Source organism: Chiroxiphia lanceolata, chromosome 2 (genome assembly GCF_009829145.1).
Source record: "Chiroxiphia lanceolata isolate bChiLan1 chromosome 2, bChiLan1.pri, whole genome shotgun sequence".
Lineage (NCBI taxonomy): Eukaryota > Metazoa > Chordata > Aves > Passeriformes > Pipridae > Chiroxiphia > Chiroxiphia lanceolata.
In genome coordinates, this window is record NC_045638.1 from 83,713,051 (window position 1) to 83,733,697 (window position 20,647).

The window sequence follows — 20,647 nt, forward strand, 5'->3', positions numbered from 1 at the left end:
CCCAGCATTAAATGCAATTTTACCACGGATGAACTGAGCACTGCTGTCATTTCTACACTATTCTGTTTCAAAAAGGGATGAGTCAAAGCAGTAAAATACCCTATGAAAATGAAGCTGACTATTTTGAGTCCACGAAGAATTGCTTTCATGCTAAATATATACACACATCTTGTTTTATTTTTTGCAAACTGGTAATTATGTTTGAATTGATATTCTAATCAGTAAGCGGTATTTTATTAAGTCTTGGCTTTGTGACAGATATTTTAATTAGGTTAGTTCAATTTGTAACCCAAATAATCATTTGTAAGTCACGTGAACTAAAAATTGAATTGGTAACTGATAAATACATAAAGACATTAATATCTTTAAAAAAACAGTAGAGGAGATCCCACAAAAGAATACGAAGGGAGGGAGTGAGCCTGCACATGCATACATGAGGTCTTGCAAAGTCATATTAGCAGCATAAAGAAATTCCTTCATTTATGAGCAGTGGAGATTGTCTGTATAACAAAAGGATGTTGCCACAGTTGCAATTTTTCTCTTACACAGAAGGCAGTGAATACCATGGGTTAATTTTCCTCAAGATTTAATACATGACAGATCTGGCAGGTGCAGAAAATTAGAATGTAAGCTGTGAGGAATGTCTCTAGAGAAACTGAATCTAATTTAGTTGTAAAAAACTAGTAATGCACACCGCCAAGATAAACCAAGGAAACAATAATATCAAAACACTGAGGTTCAAATACGAACTGTGCTTATGGTTTTCTAACCTTGTACAGCTGTTGTTTCATGAAATAATGAATGATACATTACTAGACACCAAATTATTAAGCAAAAAAATTACAGAACAGTAGTAGCAATATTTAACAAATTGAACATAACTCCTAATTTATTCATTACTTACTCAAGAGGAATTGATTTTTTTAAGTACCATTTTTTCATATTCCTCATAGTTAAAACAATTGTGTGGGTTTTTTTCTTGACAACATCTAAATATGCACATAGATATGTAGACAAAGAAATAATAAATAAAGTTTCATATGCAGGTGGGATAATACTCTTTAAAATCTCTCAGTAAATGATTTAAAATAAATTTTTTTTTTTCTTCATCTAATGTCCCATAAACCAACAGTAAGATGCAGAGACTGTTACAGGTGGAAATCAAACAGTTTATGGAAGAAAGAATTAGTGCAAATTCATAGGAATAGAAAACGGCGTTGCTCATAGAATGATGGAATCCCTTTGCATATTTCTGGGTTTGTTCCCTCCTCTGATGCATGCCATTTTGCTGCATAATTTTGTGGTTTACTGAAATACATGACAATAAACTAAACTAAAAAGATTAAAATGTTTTATTTATAGATTTTGAAAGCTCTATCCACATATACAAATATTACCTTGTAAATAAATTTCTAATAGAAGAAAAAAACACATTTCTGTTAAACTGTTCAGTACTAATAAATGGAAATAGTTCAGCAGAAATATGTTTTATTAGGCAATTTTCTGCCTGCTCTATTTCCAACTTAGATTTTACAGACAAAGCAATGATAACTCTTATAAGACCTGTATTTCTTATTGAGGTTTAACAAATCCACTTACAAGGTTAAGAATTTAACATGCCCAACAGGAAAAAGAAGAGAAAAATAGTCAGAACCTCACTTCTGAATTTCCCAACATCCTTCTATGAGGCAGGAATATAGCCAGGGATCCACCTACAGAATTAACAAACTGTTCTTCCCCTGAGAATCTACAATGCTGGAATTAATGGGAATTTTGAAATATTCACTCATAGATTACCTATCCTTTCATTTGCCCAGGAGGATTGATTTCCATACAAAGGGCTTAGAGCGCTTATGGATCACAAGTCCATGATCTGGACTTAATTTTATAGAAACTAAGGAATTTCTCAAATAGAGAGTTAGAGAACAGACCAATTTGGGTTATATAAAATGCTGTAATTCTGTTAAATGAAGGGATAGGTTTCCACATAGAGACCACTGAGGGACATTAACTTTGAATCAAAGTAGATTTTTAAGTCTTAGAAGAGTTAGTATACATACATTGTAAGAAGATAAGTAAGTAATTGACATAAGTACATGAGTGCCTTACAGCACCCAAAGGAGCCTGCTGTGCTCCAATTTTACCATGAAGCACTTGACTGCAGTCTAAGAATAGATGCTGGGTACTGCAGCTGCCTGCAATACCCTTTCAAGTTTTACTTTACTTTACATCATTTTTTATTTACCTCAGCCCACTCTGTGGAACCCAATAATCCAAATTCTTCTGCATCCCAGCTTGCAAAAATAATAGTTCGCTTAGGTCTCCAACCTGCAATCACATAGTTAAACTTGAAAATTCAAGTTAAAATTTGAAAGTCTAGTAAAAGATCACCACGGTTAATTGAAATTCCTTTTAGAAATATCACTTAACTGATATAACAGTAAAAAAAATTCTGAGTTCCTTAGAGGAACATATTATTGCAGAGGCATTTCTTCTTAATGCAATATTTTTACTCTACACAACTAAGAGGGGACTATTACATTGATAAGGAAATAAATTCAGCCAATATGCAATGCTACATATGCACCTCTTCAACAAATTTCCATCTTTCATAATTAGAAATAAAACTTTCTGTGGAAGTGAAAAGTTAAATAACTACAACAGTTAACAGGAACAGTGTTCCTCAGAGCTTCTGTTCTCTATATCCATCATTTTATGTCTGTAATAATTGTTACCTTCCATCTTCATTTTACCAAAACTCCGTACAATTTCTTGCAGAACAGCTGCACCCGTAGTTGGATCAATACCACCAAATACCCAAGAGTCTCTGTGACCACCTAAAATGATATATCTGTCTGGAAACAAGCATACAATATCAATTCATAATTAAAAATGCACTTGGGTTATCTTTGGTGTTTCCTTTGATTGCATCCCTACTTGTATCAAACAAAATATGAAGTTCAATACCAGTGTTACAATTTTATTTTTTAGGTAATCTGCAGTCACTTACTCTACTGAAATATACATCTGAAGACAAGAAATATTTAATTGATATTTTTCCACCTAAAGGTCTTTCATGTATATGACCTGCTAGTAAATATCAATAGTAGAATCTTAAGGTCCCAAATCGTCACTAGTTTTCTGTACTTTGCATTGTGTTTATTTTTGCAAAGGCAAAATGTATGAATGATGTACGGAGAAGCCTACTGTAAAATGACAGGCATTATAAAAAAATTCTCTGACATCTATCTTTCTGGTACTCCCATTCAAATATATTCTTGGAAGTGCCAATGATAAACAGTGTAATGGGAGGGAGAGAGCCACTATGAAGGATTACTTAGATTCCATATTATCTAGCTATCTAAAAATCTTTCTTACAACAAAAAGTTTCTTACAACATGAGAACAATTTCATCAATCACAAAATAAAGAAAGAATTAAAATCATGAAGCACCCAATGCTCACCTGGTTCCACGGCTCCTCTGAGGATGCCAATGATGTTGTAAATTCGTGTTATTTTATTACTTGTATGAACATGCATTCTGACTTTTCTGAAATGAAAGGCAGTATGGAGTAACCATTTCTGACTGAGAAGCCAATAAAAATTCAATGCTAATAACATATAAGCCAAAGAGTTTGTGCTTCTGTTCTGCTTTGTGTATTCAGCACTAATCTGATGTGTGTTCATTTGTCTCAGCGTCCCATTTTTTATTCTGTTTAACCTGCTGCCAGCAGAAACAACCCTATGAAGTGGGCCAATTATAAATTTGAAAATATTTACAGAATTTATTAAATTTATATTTATGGGAATCAATTAGACAATTGGGTACAAGAGGAGTAAACTGAAAAGCATGCACAGTAATTAAAAATACATTTATTTTATATTTTGATCAAAATTATAGTTGTGGATATACATATTTTTATAAAGAATACACTTTGGTTTTCTAGCACAATTCCATTAATAAGATAGAATGTGGGGAAAAGGTCATTAGGAATATTCATCCAGGAATAAATTGAATTCTCTGTTTAGGACAGCAGATCTAAGTGATCAAGATTTGTCAGTTGTAGAATTGTAGAATCGTTTGGGTTTGCAGGGACCTTAAAGATCATCTAGTTCCAACCTCCTAGCTGTGGACAGAGAACCTTCCACTAGAGACAGGGAACCTTCTATTAGAAGTACAGTTTACTTTTTCCCTGCCCCCCCAGTAAAAACTCTTCATTCCTGCCCCCTCCTCCCCAGTAAATTCCACTTGTGAAATTTTATAAAAGCAAAGGAAACCTATGTTTTAGAAGAGATAAAAATAATGTAGTATTCAGCCCTCTTAATCCATAGAAGAAACAAAGCACCAAACAATGCTTTTTTTGGGTCTGGCAAAACCTCCAGAGTTTCACATCTGAAGTTATCTTTTCAGCAGCAAATCTGCATAGCTGTCAAAATCAAAACCTACTTCAGGACAGCCACTGGATTTTTGCCCAGGAAATAACTGACACTAGTGCTTTGAACATGCATATACTTGCACACTTTCCATGTGCAAGTGACTTTTCCTAGACTCAAAAGGTTCATTTTGATACAGAGCTACTCTGAGAAAGGACTATGTAGGATTAGACCATATTTACTAAAAATGTGACCCTCACGAGTAGGACAATGTCAAGAAGTACATTCAAAAATATTTCGTGTGTATGAGTTTTGTGGGTGAATCACATCGTTTTCTCGTTGTTGCTCTTCAAGATATTCCAAACAGCACATAATTATGTCAAATATGCTTTCTTATTTATTTATTCTTATTTTATTCATTTTCAACTAGTATTAAAGCAGAGCAGGAAAGAATAATGGTAAATTGAGTCTACAAAATTATATATTCAGACACACTCTTGTTTGTCAGGAGATTTGGTAGTGATAATGACTGTTAAGTGTGATCCACTACCAGTCCTAATAGAATGATATCTCATGTAAACTGAAATTATTTTTCGTGTGGAAAAGTATAGAAAAGTGATCTTTTGCTTTATTACAAATTATTGCCAAATGCCATTGTCATGTGTCTTGGTCTGCTAACTTATCATCATTTATTATCTAATTTTTTTCAAATTCTAAAAATTATCGTCCAGTGCAGCCCACTCTGAAGGAAGTAAATTTCTCCAGAATATCTCTAGATGTATTGTTTCACAGTTTTTCTCTTGTGGGGATTTTTTTTTCAATATTGTATAAACAGGTAAGCATTCAAATAGACCTTGTAGAAGAGTTGCCTGTGAATCCTGGCCCTATGTTATAAGACACATTGAGACTTCCCTTCCAGCTGCTGTCTGGAGCTGCAGGTCCTCCCATTGCACTGCAAAGTGAAAACCAAGACAAATGCAGATAAACAGTAGGGTAAAATCTTAAATTCCCTTAATAATTATTGCAGTAAACCCAAGGTGGGTTTAAAAAATTCTGAAAAGCATTATTGCAGAGACAGGTTGCTTTGAATTTTCCACATTTTCTGAAAAACACGTTTACTAAAAAAAGTAGTATGAATGCAAATAACAGCAGAGATTTTACTATCTTAATATAAAAAATTTGTCTGTGCTTTTGTCAATACTGACTTATGAGTGAGGAGGACTGATGTACACTCACCTCAGTAATAGTTCTGCATCATGATATCCAATGGGGTGAACTGGGATTCTGGGAATCCCTACGCCTTCATTAACTTTATACCTGAAAGTGTACTCTGAGAAACCAGAACAAAATGTCAAGTTTATAGTGTTTTTAGCCACTTTTACCAAACTGTAAACACTTTTGAACAGTGCAGCCACACAGCAGCCACGAGCATTCATCATTCTTTTCAATTCTTACATAATTTCTCAGGCATTACTTCTAGGAAACCAAACTGCAATGACAGAGCCACAAACCCAGTGATGCATCTGTACAATTGTGCAAAAATAATTTCCACATTTAGATTAGTTTTCCATCCATATTATTACATCTCCTCAAAGCTGGCTAAGGGAAAACCAATCTGGTGTGTGAGGTGAAGATGGCACTTGTGCAGCTGTTTGGCAAGTTGCAGAAGACATCCCCAGATACACTTGCCTATGGTGAAGACAAGCAATGTCTCTCTGAGTCTGGTGGGAGAGGCACACAATCTATCCTGTTTTTTCAGCAGGTTGTCTTATGCACCCAACAGCATTCACACAAACTTTCCAGAAGCACCCCTGTATACCCATCCCATCAGCAGACAGCACTGGTAGGCATCTCAGTTCAGAAGAAGTTTTGGGATGCCAACAAGGACAAGCATATGGTGCCAATATTTGAAAGACTCCAGGCAACTGTTACTTTTACTATTAGAATTTTACTCCCTGTAAGGAGGATTTTAAACTGCTTTTCTGCTTGGAATTTATGATCGGCAAGAAAACATACCTCCAAGTAAAGCTATTTTTCCTCTTTGATGGTAGAGTATAATCTAGTTTAAACTGCACATCCTACCTTTCTAAGATAATTATAGGCCTGGGATAAACAAAGAGATTTTCCTGAAGTTCTTTTCCTAAAAGCTTTCCTTCCCCACCTAGGTCAAAAGCAACCAATTAGAATGGCACACAGGCAGAATTTAGTCTGCAACAGGAAAATTAACTACTGCTAAAAATAATTTCTAGCAGCTTTTTTCTCTTCATCTCTACTAAAAATAAATGAATTTCTAGTGCCATACTTTCGACACCAGTTTATAAAGTACTTGATGGCCCAGGTTACAGAAGTTTCACTCACCTTTGGCAGGATAACCTGGTGTTAGAGGGTCCCCAGCTCCATTCAGGTTTAATACATTCCCACGCTGGACTCCTCCACCTGGAAGGTTCCAGCCACCTGGATAAGCATCTATTCCTGGGGCACAGTAGTCAGCAGGGTCTGAATAAAGTATGATCCCTTGGGCTCCTGCTAATATGGCATTTTTAACCTGTGAAATTATTTACTTTTAAGAAATGTCTCTTTTATTTTTTTTCTTTTTCGTCAATGAAGTGATAAATCTGAATGTTGCCATTTGCTTCCATGCAGACATAGTTTTAGAAGTTGTGTGTGTAGTAGAGTGAAAATGACCCTAGATTCAGCAGAATGACAAACCACAGTGAAACACACTGTTCATTATTTGTGTCATACATTTAGTCATAGCTCAAGGCTATGAAATAAAGTACAGGATGTAAAACTGAGGCACAAAAACTGACCACTGTCCTTACTGCCCCACTGTCACCCGTTTTGTCAGAGTTTTTGTCTAAAGTCAGAAGATATAATTATTCAGTCTCTGTGCATCAGACTCCTTGTCAAATAATTGCTATTTCAAAATACTACAATTCTACGGATGAAAAGTATCAAAAGTCTTGGCTCTACAAACTACTCACTTCCTTAAACTAATCTTTTGCAAGAACTGTCTAGGCAGTTTGCAGTCATCTCAGTCTCAGGAGTTTAATACATTCACATGGCTTTATTGTTTTGGAAGTTTTTCTTAGACTGCAGTCACAATGGGTGCATTGCAGGCTTCCTTCTGCTCATATATTCCAACTAAGAGCCCTCACTAACTCCCTCCAGCTCTGCCATGAACAGTGTCTGTTCAGAGGAAAAATTAAAACACAACACTTACTTTGTTTCCTCTGAAGATCTTCCCGTATCTGGCAATGACAATCTTTCCTGTACAGTTAATTCCCATTTCACGCTCCAGCATAAAAAAATCTTCCGTACGGCCATAATTCACATAGACCAGATCTGCCTGCACAGAAAAGAAAAGCAGTGTCATGGCAACTGGTCAATCAACAGACAAAATACCCACTACCAGAAATACACTGTTTCATTCACTATGTATGATATAGTGTTGGGGTTTTTTTTACATTTCTGAAAATTAGATCCAGTGCCCATAAAAATAATAGCAAAAGATATCTATAATATTCTATAGGAAACTTTGGCTTAAATGGCTGACTTTTGTATATTATCCTGCCCTTAACAACAGTCTTAAAATCTGAGGCTAGAAAATAAACCAACATACTTTGCTAAATTGACAAACTTCTCTGGCCATGACAAATACTGGTATACCTTGCACAAATAAACACTTTCGATTACATAATTTCATTCATTTATGCAATGCAATGTTGTCCCTGACTGTTCCATAATGGATTAGCAGATTAAGTGAGGGGTTTTTGAGGCCTTTGAAGGAATTCGTTTAATCCAAAGTGTCTTCCAACTTGATTTATATATTGCTAATTCTACTTGTGCCTTAAGTAGGTTCTCTCCATATGATTGAATAATATGGAGCAATCTGAGATATATCCAAAATTTTTCATCAAGATAAAAACTTTTATCATGTGATTCAAAGTTCTAGCAATTTGAGAAAGCTTTGTTTTTTTGGTTATAAAAGACTTCTAACCTTTGCACAATATGTGGCCTAGCCGTGCTTAAGTGCTCCCTAATTAACACAAATGATTAATTAAAACTACTACAACAAATATTTTGAGAAGTTGGAGCAATCTGTCCCAGTAAGCCAGGGATAAGGACATTCACAAAATATGACTTCAGCTAATAGCACTCTTACATAATTTTTTTTCTTACCTCTGGCACTCCTTGTGCTGAAAAAGCATTATATGGTGGTAGTATATCAGTAATATTTTCATAGCCCTGTGCAGGTGGTTCAAACAATGACGTATTGAAAACCTACCAATAAATAACAGAAGTCTTAGGTCAAACACTCCAGGCACAAATTTTCCCACTAAGCAAATGCTAAGTGTGCAAACTATACGCTGGTTTCCATAAATCGCTAGCAAAAAGTACAATTCTAACTAGCACACATATGTTCAAACAAAAACACAGCTAGGGATCCAGAGCTGAACTTTTATAACAGAATGCAGATATGAATAGCAAAGAGACAGATAACTTGTCAGAAGATGTCCATCAGTCACTGTCTGAACCTAAGCAAAGAAGTAGCTGGAAACTGCCAAGAGGTTGTGACAATAAAAAGGCACCCAGTTCATCCATGCCATCCCAGGTATTTTTTGTGATTACTCTCACCTTTATTATTATTATTTTCTTCAGCTCTTTGCTAGTTATGCTCCAGTTAAATGTGCTGCTTTTTATCACTGTCTATTGTAACATTATCTCGTGTTAAGGTTCACGTCCACTTTTTGTCACCTTATGAGATTATGAATGAGATACTGTTACAGAGTTTCTTGAAAAATTTCTTCATTCTTTCACCTCTAAGCTCATGTCATCCTGAGCAAGTATTCCTTAGTTACCACCATGTCTCTTCATCCCCATCTTTGTGCTATGATGCTTCTCTAGCAGTCCCATCTCCTCTCCTTACTCAGGTTCCTTGTCAGATTTTACATCTGCTTCTTTATTTCTCTGGGTGTTCAAAAGGGAGATGTCTACAGACTGACTAGTTCATTAGTACTTCTAACACTAACTTAGAAGACACCAGTGGGATCAGGTTCAGAGCAAGGAAAACTAGGTAGCACTTCATACAATCAGTAGTATCTCTAATTCCTTAAAACAGCATGTTGTGGAAGCAAAAACTGTGCAGGGTTTGGATAGGTACTTGGAAGAGAGATCTAACAAGGGTCACTGACTGGATAAATACTTGGAAAAGAGGTCTAATGAAGATTCTTTAGGAGACTAATTACAGCACATTCAGAGAACGCCTGAGCTGAAAACATCTAGACACTGGAAGAATTGCATGCCTGAAATACATTTCTTTGTTTTAAGCAGCTTTGTGCATCCACTTAAGCCTGTTTATGGAAACAGGATATTGGCCTAGATGTATCCTCAAGCTGAACCCTTCTAATACCTTATGGTCTACTGGTGTTAATTGCAGCCTCTCCACACGTCCTCTCTCCTCTGTATGAGGCACTGAGATTACAGCCACTCTGCTGTGTTACTGCACAGCCCGGAAAACCATTTCTAAATATGAGTAGCCTTTGCACTGGACTTTTTATTGTAGTATAAAGCACAAGCTGAGCTGAATGGGTGGGCAAAGAGAGAAAGAACTGTTTTTTAAAGGAGTCTTACATAAATACAGTTTTGTCATTAAAAAGATCACCTCATTCCCTTGATCATCAATTACTGAGATGTAGTTTGGCTGCTTTTCATTTGGGTATGAAAGAAGCACATCATAGTGAACAAGTTCAGCTGAATCCAATCCAAATTCCTTCCACTGGCCTTGAATTTGTTTGGCAAGAATAAGATTCTGTTCGGTTCCTGCGAGATGAGGCAACCTAGTAAATGAGCTAGAACAAAACAGAAAACTGCTAGTAAGCAGGACATTCAGAGAGACACAATAGTGAACTAGGATCAGTGCATATAAAGCTAATCCTCAAGCCACATTGGACTGTAAGGTCTTAAGGTTAGAGCTATATAACATGATTGTTTTTCAGAGTTTGCATCAGGACAAGTACAAAATGTAGTCAGAGCAGAGGATCTCTCCTGAAGCCTTAAGTTAAGTCAGTTGAACTTCTCTTTGCATAACAGAATTAGCCACATGTACACACAAGCAATGAAAATCAGTATCAAAGACATTCAGCAAAAGAATATGAGCAGTATACAAGGAGCAGAAATAAATATAGCAAAACTATACATTCAGAAAGGAGCCTTCCAAATAATTTTGGTATCTGATGACCTATTTGTACACTACTGGCATAATGTGTCCTGATGTCCTAATAAGTTTAACTTGAAAATCATTATATCAAATTATCTGCACAGATTTGCTTTTTTTTTTAATCAAAAGCCTGAATAATAAAATCCTTCTTAATAACACTTACTTTCATATCAGATATAATTCATAACAGTGATAAATAGTCAGAAATAGTATCCAGCCCCTCTGGGCTACCCTACAGAAATCTGTCTGCAATTTGTTTGGTCCACTGTACAAGTAAGCTGTGATGAAAGCTCATCAGTCAGCCAGGTACTCAGCATGAGCTTCCAATTCCCAACACACTACTTGTCAATGGCTGCCCCACAGATGTCAGATACCATCAATTACCATTAACTCTTGGTAGCAAATACCGTGATTAGTATCACTTCAACTTGTCATTTCAGACTGTTTTCAATTCATGTAGCAGCGTGTTCTTCGGCGTATACTTCCTCAGCTTCCAAAGGAGAATGTTGTGGGAGATGATGTTCAAAACCTTCCTTACAGAAGGCAATCACGCTGATGATACACACAAAAAGTAAATAAATAATGACTGTTCCTAATTATATTTCTGTCCCCCATGTGTTTGGAAATTCCAGAAGGATGTTCAGTCACACTTCCAGGGCTTCAAGCTAACCAGCCCACAGTCTCTCCAGGTTGTCCTCACTTAAAGATGGGCACAACATCAGCCATTTTCAGCCACCTGGGACCTCTTTAAATCATCAGAACTTCTCACCTACAGCAATATAACATCAAGGTCTTTCACATGAATCCCACCTGGCCCCCAGATTTGAAAACATCTAGATTCTCTAAGTAGACCACAGCTCTCTGCTGTTGTCTTTCCCTCTCTTTAAACTGGATCTGTATGCACCAAGGTTTGGAAGTAACCTTTGATAAAACTTGTTGCCTTTTTTCTTCTTGCACTTTAATTCTCTCAAGTATTTTAAGCACCATTTAATTCCATAAGTAGTCTGAATACTGTATATGGTGTCACGGAAAATATACTGAACAACACATGATGCTTTTGTTTTAATTTTTCTAAACAGTATAATCCTTTTCAGAGCTATGATACAATGCTAAGACTAAAGTGTACGTTTTATGAGACTCATAGTTTATTTTGCCCACTTTATAAAAGTAGATTTAGTAGTCTGAAAAACTAAGAATATGGATCAAAATTCCCAAGTTCACTTTTTTTAATACTTTTTGGCAAAAATTTTGGATAGTGCATTAATACAATTTTTCTGCAGTTCCTTATTTTTATTTGAATTTAGGAAAAAACCCCAATCCAACCAGTACGAAGCACTTGGCCCATCATCAAAGCAAGTAGACACATGAGATACCATTAATATCCTGTGGCCAAGAGACCAGCAATTGCAGAGCTATTTCATGCTGTCATCAATCTCTATGTTGCCTAGACTCTCACTCAAACATAATTTTCAGGAACTCTCCAGTCTACTGAAAGCAATGGATACAAAATAAGATAAGGCCTATAGACTTAAAAAGCTAATGTTAGGATCAAACTTGTCAGTAATCTTTTCATGTTCATGATACAGCTGCTGCCCTACATGCTAAATACCAACATTTTACTAACCAGAGTTATTCACTTTTCATGTGAATATATTTGTTCTTCTGTAGAAGATATAAATATACACAATAATGATTTTTTTAAAATTTTCAATGGAATGCACAGCAAAACAAAGGGATAGTTTTATATCCTTAGCATTTTAGATGCTTTGAAAGAACTGCATGGATGCACTAGGATGCAAAAAAGTATATTTACTAACAATTACATCATACAAGACTTAACCAATCATACACACACACACTGACCATGGATAGAAGATAGGGGATAAAGGGGTGTCCAAGCACCCAACTAACAGCATATTATCTAATATGGCCACACTAAAGGAATTATCAGTTGTAAGTATACATGCAACTCAGTACCATGCAAATTCGTACCATTAACTTTTAATATATAAATTTTCTACTTAGACTAGCTGCTCAAAGTGAAAGTTTAAGGAGACACTGAACAGATGATCAATCAAATGTAATTCATAGTAATCAGCATATCCCAAATAGAGTAAAATTGTCTCGCTCTGAGAGAAAGCAAAGTTATCTGATGTAAAAGCTTCAGTCACTTGCAAGGAAAAAACAGACACACTCCATTAAATCAAGAAGATGAAAAATCATAATAAAAAAGACTGGTAAGCACTGGCAGTAACACAGCTTGGGTGAAGTAGACTTGACAGTACAAGCACACCAAAAACTTAACTTCAAAAATGGGGAGAAGAGGAACAGCAGAGTTGTGAGTCTCTCCTTTCTCCTTCCCTCAGACATTCTGTATAAACTAAATATTTCCAAAGCATTTTAACAGCTCTGCTTTCATTGGCCCTTCCTTGGAGCTTATGTTGTCACTTTTTTGTGACTGATATAGTTGTTCAAAAAACAAGATACACACAGCTTACCGAAGGAAGTGCTTGATATTCTCTGCTTTCATTTCAGCCGCAAGTTTCTGTCTCACATTTTGGTAGACAACCGAAGAGTTGAGGGTTTTTTCACACAGTTTTGTCAACCATCCTGAAACACATTTGAAAAGCTTCCTGCTTAGCAAGAACGCCAGTCCTCACATGTATGAACTGTTAAAACCACATGGATGAACAGGGGTTAGAGTACCCTCTGTCAGTGTCTGCCAGCTCAGAAAAGTAAAGCAGAAAAGTAAACTCTTTACAGTGTGAGGTTTGAACTCCTGATACTCGTGATGAAATTCTCTTATTTAATTTATTCACATATCTTAAAATACATATATAGGTATATTTAAAGTGAAGGTCTAGGACTCAACAGACACCCTGCTAGCATTATAATAGTTACAGACTTGGGATTAGACTATTTATTAATTAAAGGAATAAAGTTAACTGTGATCCAGTCAGTTTAAGAATGTTAAATATTTATTCAGTAGTCATAAATGGTTGTAGGAGAAGGTATATAAACTGTATTAATTTGTCTTAAGAAGAAAACAACAAAACAAACAACAAAACAAAACAAAATCCTTTTATTATTATAGGTAGACAATCCAAAAATGGGAAAATTTTCATGAGAAAGACAAATACATGTGATGTCACATGCACAATATATGTGACCCCTTAGACTTAAATGCAGTTGTAGTAACACTCTGAACATAACAGTGATACTGGATTAGACCAAAGGTCCATCTCGCCCAGTATCCTGTTTTGGAGCATGGTCAAAATATCATGTTCAGGGAAATGTAGAAGAATAGCACAAGCACCCGAAATTTGAAGCTCAGGGATCTCCTAAATCAAACTGATGTTTTGTATATTTAATAGCCCTCATGGATTTTTCTTTCATGCTTCAGCCTTAAGTGTGTGCTACAATACAAGTTTAAAAAGGATATGCAATTTTAGATTTAAAATCAAATGCTGAAAGTGACTTCAGAAAAAAATCTCATGTTCTAGTAAAGCTCATTGCGTACGATGAAAAACTTCAGTAACTCCACTCTTGGCTGTCAGTTAAACTCCTCCTCCTCTACATTCTCCCCTTAGTTTCTAAAATAGCAACTGAATCAGAGCATTTAAATAGATCTTCAGTAAAAAATCAGGAAATACAATTAAAAAAAACCGGAGATCTGACAATCATCAAAGTCTCGAACTCTTCTATTAATCTTTCTTCTTTCAACGCCTGGCTGCCCATTTCGTAAGCTGTCAGCTCACCAGGGCTTGCTGTAAGCTGAAGCATGCAGCCATTCTATTCCTCACTCCCTAAAGACCAAAACTGCTAGAGCGAGCAACTTCTTAGAAAAGCAGTGGGATGGGTAGTTTACAATGTACCTAAAAAGCAGTATAATCTCCCTGATGATAAGTTAATCACAACAGGGGTTGCACTTAAGTATGTGCAGGGGGCAAAAGCTGGTTCAAAAGCTGGGGCAAAAGCCCCTGGTTCTCCGTACTCACCTGTAAGAAAGCCCAGCAAGAAACAGCCAAGTAGCGCAGGGCAGAGGAGCCATGTGCAGAGGGTGGTCTTGCTCCTGCTCCTGGCCATAGGGGCATCACTGGCTGGCAGCTTGGCAGGCTGTGAGGAGGGCAGGCAAGCAGCTGCCTTCCTCCTCCTCTGTCCCCTCCTCCTCTCCAGCCCCGGGGCTGTCCCTGGCTTCTGTGTTTCTCAGCTCTCATGCTGCCTAATCAGCCTTAACCCAGGATGATGATATGATTTTCTGAGAGCAATAAAACACTTCCATTTCTGAGTCTCACTCCACAAAACAGCTCCAGTCTATTTCTGTGACAGATATGTATCTAGGCTGTGCACCAAGCAGTTTACAAGTACTATTTAAAAGGCTAATTTCTATTAATTATCAGGAGTTCCTGGTTTTGAAAGTTCTTGGTTTAGGCTTGATCACAATCTGTTCCAGTGGAAGTGGTCAAGAGATGAAAATAAGGGAAAACTTGTTTCCTCTTTACCAATGAAGCACTGAATTGCTTCCTTTTGTAATCCATAGTAACATTAATCCTTGGCAAGTGATGAATACTTGGAGCAGCTAAGAATACAATTTAGATTAGCCAGTGAGGACACTTCCAGGTATCATCAAATTTGGAACTGGGAAAATTTGCAAAATTATTCTCTATATTCTCTAGCTTAAGACTTCAGGGTTCTTAAGATCAAGTTTTCTTAGTCGAATTCAGTCAAATCCATCAGTATCTCATGGGAAAGGTTACAATTTCAGCCTAGAGAATAGTTAAAAAAATATGTTCATAGACTCATCATATTTTTGCACAAACTTACTCTGACCCTGCACATCACTACCTGCTGGTGAGTTCCTGCATGGCTATATGGAAGCCACAACTGATCTTTCTGGAACTGCGGACCTGCCCATTTGAGACCAGTTAGATTGCTGAAGGTAGGAAAGCTTTTCTGGGAGCCTGGGATGCTTCAAGTTCCCACTATTCACTCTCAAAGTCCAAAGTAGGTACATTTTGTGAAAGAAATATCAGTACTCTGAGTATCAAAACTCTCTTAAACACATAAGGTTGAGCTGAAAATATTCAGGAAAAGCTGAAAAGGCTAGTTAATATCGAAATTGCTTCACTATAGCTTTCCAGAGAATAAGGACTTGGGTATTCTGCACCAGTGATAGCCACCATCTCAAGCACAGGCTGGATGTCTTTGTTCAAATTATAGGCACATCCAGTTTTGTGATTTTTTTCCCTGTCATTTCCCAACTGCTCATAAGCCATCACAAATTCTGAACAACAATGACATTTCACACCAGCATCTCAGTTGGCATATACAAACCAGATGGAATTCCACCTACAGAACTCATAAAGAATGAGCATATTGATGTATTATTAGCATTTATATAGCACCGCAGGTGTAGGACTGGCACATAATAGACAGTAAAATGACAAGGGCTTTTGGAAATTGATAAAAAAATTAGACCTCACATGATAACATCAGTAGAGGAAGAAGGTAAGAATAGCAACAGTGAGAATGTTTGAAATGTATTTATTTCTATGCCTACATCTTTTTAACGTGACAAGGACATTAGCAATGCTGAGGTTGAATAACAGCAGCAACAAGGTGGCTTCTACCACTTAAAATACAGTCCTAATATTAGTTATTAGTTGTGATATGTTCTTACATGCCATGGGTTGGCCACAGGTGGAGTATATTATGTCACAATTAAATGCAATATAACATACAGTGTAAATCTGTCTTCAACCACATACCCTCCACAAAGGACAGGGACAGGAAATAAGATGACAAAGGTCATGGGTTGAAATAAAGACAAGGACATTGCTTGTCAATTACCATTATAAGCAAACCAGATTCCATTTAGGGATAAATAATTTAATTTACTACAAATTAAAATAGACTTGGATAGTGAGAAACAAAGACAAAAATTAAAACAACATCTTCTCCCCCACTGCATCCATTTTTTTAGCTTAACCTTCACTCCCAACTCCTCTATGCCATAGAGCTGCCATATATGACTGTCACGTGAAAAGGGGAGATTTCCTTGACCCTTACTATGGGGAGTTTTCCTTGCCTCTCAGTGTTTTATTCATCTGTCAGTGCCCCAGGAAAGCTGAGACCCTTGTGCTCAACTATTCTGTCAGCGCCCCATCATGGGGGGACGCTTCACTGAACAGTCCTGCTGGACTGGAGGGCAGTTTGACCGACTTATTCAGGGAAATACACCAACAGCATAAGGGAGACCCCTTAGCAGGTCTTCCCACCTTATTCAAGTGCGTTACCCACTGCTGGCAGCTGCCAGCACCTGTGAAGGACTCACGCTGACAGGTTACAGAATTACACTCTTTATTAATACAAAATTGTGACACGTTATGGTTTGAAGACTGCCGGTGATATTACCTGAGTGCAAGAATGTATTCAAAGCAATACACAGACAAGGCTTAATCCCAAATAAAAGTATTCAGTGCACATAGAGTGTGGTTCTTACCCAATAGGTGTCCCTATGGCAGAGAAAATAGGTTCGCCCATCAACTGATCCCAGCAGTTACAATGGAGTCTTCCCTAACTTTTTGCCCATTCTTGACTTACTTTTATACTATTTCATGATGTTTAGGTGTAACTTGAGTGACTATAGTCATAAATACTTTTGTTATTGATTTATGTAAAATTCTCTTGCATTGCTTCTAAAGATACAGTTAAAAGAATATAGGGTGCATGCCCAGTGGTCGCATGTTGCGGGTGGGTACATTTGGGATGGAGATGTGGGTTAACATCACTATTAGGCCTTAATGAACCAAGTTCATCCAGGGAGAGAGATTTTGCCACAGTTGTTGGCTCAGCAGCAGAACATCTCCCATCTTCCTTGTTGACATATGCTATGTGGTTTATCAGTGGCAAAGCACCACCTAGTTCCCCTTCCTGCAAGGATTTCAACACAGCCTGGCCACAGTGTCTCCACTCCACTCTCCATTCCATCCCCTTTAGCAGATGCCTACTGTTGTAATGGGGAGTCATCCTGCAGCATACTGACCATGTTCCATCCAGAGAATAGCAGCTGCATTTTACCCTATAATTTCCATACCATTACAAGTTCTGTTAGGATGTGAATATAACTTCCCAATTTCCTCTAATTTTACCTCCAGCCATCTTTTCACAGCAACACAGGAGCCATCCTGGGGTCAGGCTACACATCCTACAGTATCTAAAGTGTGATAAGCACCTAACTTGAGGCACTTGAATTATTCTGTACCGAAATGTTCAGTTCCTGACAGAAAAACAGCTAGTGCCATTTGGGAGCTCGTGAAATGTCCAAGACCTCTACACAGAACAAACCATTACAGGGCAGCATTTATGTAGTCCTGTCCTGCTCTGGGGTAGCAGCTACAGGCCAGGTGAGACTTCTCACAACACCCAAAGTGAAACTGCAGAGCTGGTTTTCAGAAAACTCAGTCCTGCTCTGTGCAGCCAGGGTGCTTATCATGGTCTTCACCATGTGCTGCAGGAAAATCTCTGCTCTGGCATGTGGATTACCTCCTAACCCTCTTCCTTCACTGACCTTGAAGTCTGCAGGGCTATGCCTTTCACACATTCTCACTCCTCTCTAGTCTGGCTCTAATTGCTTCTGCGTAGTAACTTACTTCCCCTTCTTAAATCTCTTATCCCAGAGGCAGCACCACCACTGCTGATGGGCTCAGCCTTGGCTGGCATTGTCTCTGTCAGACCTGAGGAAAGCTTCCAGCAGCTCCTCACAGAAGCCATCCCTGCTACCAAAACCTTGCTATGCAAACTCAATACAGATGGGGACAGACTCTTAGTAGGGCCTGTTGCAATAGGACAAGAAGTGATGGTTTTAAACTAAAAAAGGGTAAATTCAGACTAGATATAATGAAGAAATTTTTTATAATGATGGTGGTGAGGCACTGGCACAGGTTGCCCCAGAGGTGGTGGATGCCCCACCCCAGAAATATTCATGATCATGTTGGACGGGGCTCTGAGCAACCTGATCCAGTTGAAGATGTACCTGCTTACTGTAGGGGGAGAGATAGACTAGATGATATCTGGAGGACCTTTCCAACCCAAACTATTCTATTCTATTCCATAAATCAGCTTGGTGTGTTGTGAAGGCCAGTAACATTACAACAAAAGAATTTTTGTCATCTCCCTTGGATTATATCTATTTTATATATAAAAACCTGAAATTACTTGCTGATACATTGCAAAAGTATTCCTGAGTTATCTCATCTACGTATTTCCTGGAAAGAGGAGAAAAACAGCATATAAAAGCTAAGTAATTACCATTCTCCCAGGTGAAACAGAAGTGAGACAAGATTTGCTTACATACATACACACACACATACACACACATTACTAAATCACAAAGCCAAAGTTTTAGTATCATGTCTTACAAATGCTCCTCAGAGTAACTGGAGTTAGAGAAAAATGAGCCTGACATGTCGCAATCTGAAGAAAAGCATGCCTAGAATGCAAAGTCACATACATGAGAAGGTGTAAGAAGCTGCTCCAAACCAAACCTCATCTCACTCTTAGCTGCTACTGATCATCTCATTTAGTAGCCAAGGAGAGACCTCAGAGATGTTAGATAATCAGTAGCCCAAAATGCTCATCCTCCTTTGAGTGATTTCCTGGACAAATCAAAACCACATCCATTGGCCATCCTGTTCTTTTACATGGGCCTTTTCCCGCTAGAACTAAGATAAAACCAGCCCGAGATACTGCTAAGAGCGTGTCTCTGATAATAGCTGGGTATTTTATTCAATTATCAAAACACTCACTTCAGTCTAAGCTTAATCAAAGATTTGAAGCTGATAGGAGATAAAACCAATCCTAAGTAGTCACAGAAATCATGCAAAACAAACTGTCAAAAGATTACTGAGAAAAAGGACTTATTTTCTTAGAGTAGGTGAAAAACCCAGTCCAAAACACAAACTCCTGAATGCACAGTACTTCCTTACATTGATATAACTTTTAAAATTAACATGAGAGCTACGAGTTACTGCATATTCCTCATATTGAGTTCAGGAGCAGTGAGAATTGCTCACACTGAGAGTGAAAACCAGCCTGATGCTCAGCTGAAGCTATCAGAACTTGCAGGTAGCTACACGTGTTCTACTTAGTCAAAATATATAAATCCCTAGTAAAATAGAAAAGCTCAAAGAATGGCAAAGATACACATGCCAGACGCAAAACTACCATGCATGTGTGTGTTGAATACATAATTATGCTGTGCAGCTAATTAGTAAAACCAGTAATAGTGCATAAAAACACATAACACACAGGAAAAATGCCAGGGCTTGTAAATTGTAGGTTGTAGCTGCTCAGCAACTGCACCCTAAAGCTTAACATTTGCAGCAAGAAAGACGTGCTACTTGATTGCGTTGCCTGACCTATTGTTTGACTAAAGGTTGAACTTGTGGATTGAGAATTCAAAGGGCCCTGGTTTGTGGGAAAGGCAGCCCTGGCAGAAAAAATGGCAACAGGGGAATGCTCAACTGCTGTTTCAAATCAGTAGTTTCCTTCTGACTCTGCCAGTTGCACAGACCCTGAACTCTCTCACGGCCTCTGCAGTCTTCCTATCAGTTTAAAATGGTAGTAGATGTTGATGCTTTGAGTCAGAGTCTTTGTTATCTTGAACTTCATGAGTCCATTATCAGATTCCAGCTAAAATAAAATTTACATTGCTGGCAGCTGACAAGTCCAGATTGCAAACTTTGACTCTTTCTTCTACAAGAGGAATTCAGAAATCCTTCAGTGAGGTCAACAGACTTTCCAGCCAAAGTAACATTGACATTGCTGGTTTCATGAAAGCAAGGATTCATTTTAATACAGGTATAATTTCTCCCTTTTCCACACATGAGTATGTTTTAATTTCATTTGATTTACATACTTAGTGCACAGGATGATCATTGTATGGAGTTATTTGGAAAACCTGAACAGTATCCAATTTGTGATCATATGATAGCAATATTTTCTTAAAGAAAAACACTGTTCTTTTTTCACTTCACTTCACTTCACTTCACT

General features: G+C 37.5%; 1 protein-coding gene across 1 annotated transcript in view; it reads right to left on the bottom strand.

Moving 5' to 3' along the window:
• Nucleotides 1–20,631, bottom strand: part of LOC116782243 (N-acetylated-alpha-linked acidic dipeptidase 2-like) — a 36,353-nt gene extending 15,722 nt beyond the window's left edge. The window contains exons 1-12 of the mRNA XM_032678633.1: nt 19,669–20,631; nt 14,593–17,192; nt 13,093–13,204; nt 10,040–10,226; nt 8,557–8,658; nt 7,598–7,723; nt 6,733–6,919; nt 5,611–5,704; nt 5,228–5,326; nt 3,465–3,550; nt 2,736–2,855; nt 2,246–2,328 (exon numbers count right to left, since the gene is read on the bottom strand). Coding sequence (XP_032534524.1) covers nt 2,246–2,328; nt 2,736–2,855; nt 3,465–3,550; nt 5,228–5,326; nt 5,611–5,704; nt 6,733–6,919; nt 7,598–7,723; nt 8,557–8,658; nt 10,040–10,226; nt 13,093–13,204; nt 14,593–14,680 — 1,284 coding nt within the window. The 5' untranslated portion in view covers nt 14,681–17,192; nt 19,669–20,631. The remainder of the gene's footprint in view (nt 1–2,245; nt 2,329–2,735; nt 2,856–3,464; nt 3,551–5,227; nt 5,327–5,610; nt 5,705–6,732; nt 6,920–7,597; nt 7,724–8,556; nt 8,659–10,039; nt 10,227–13,092; nt 13,205–14,592; nt 17,193–19,668) is intronic.
• Nucleotides 20,632–20,647: the final 16 nt, after the last annotated feature.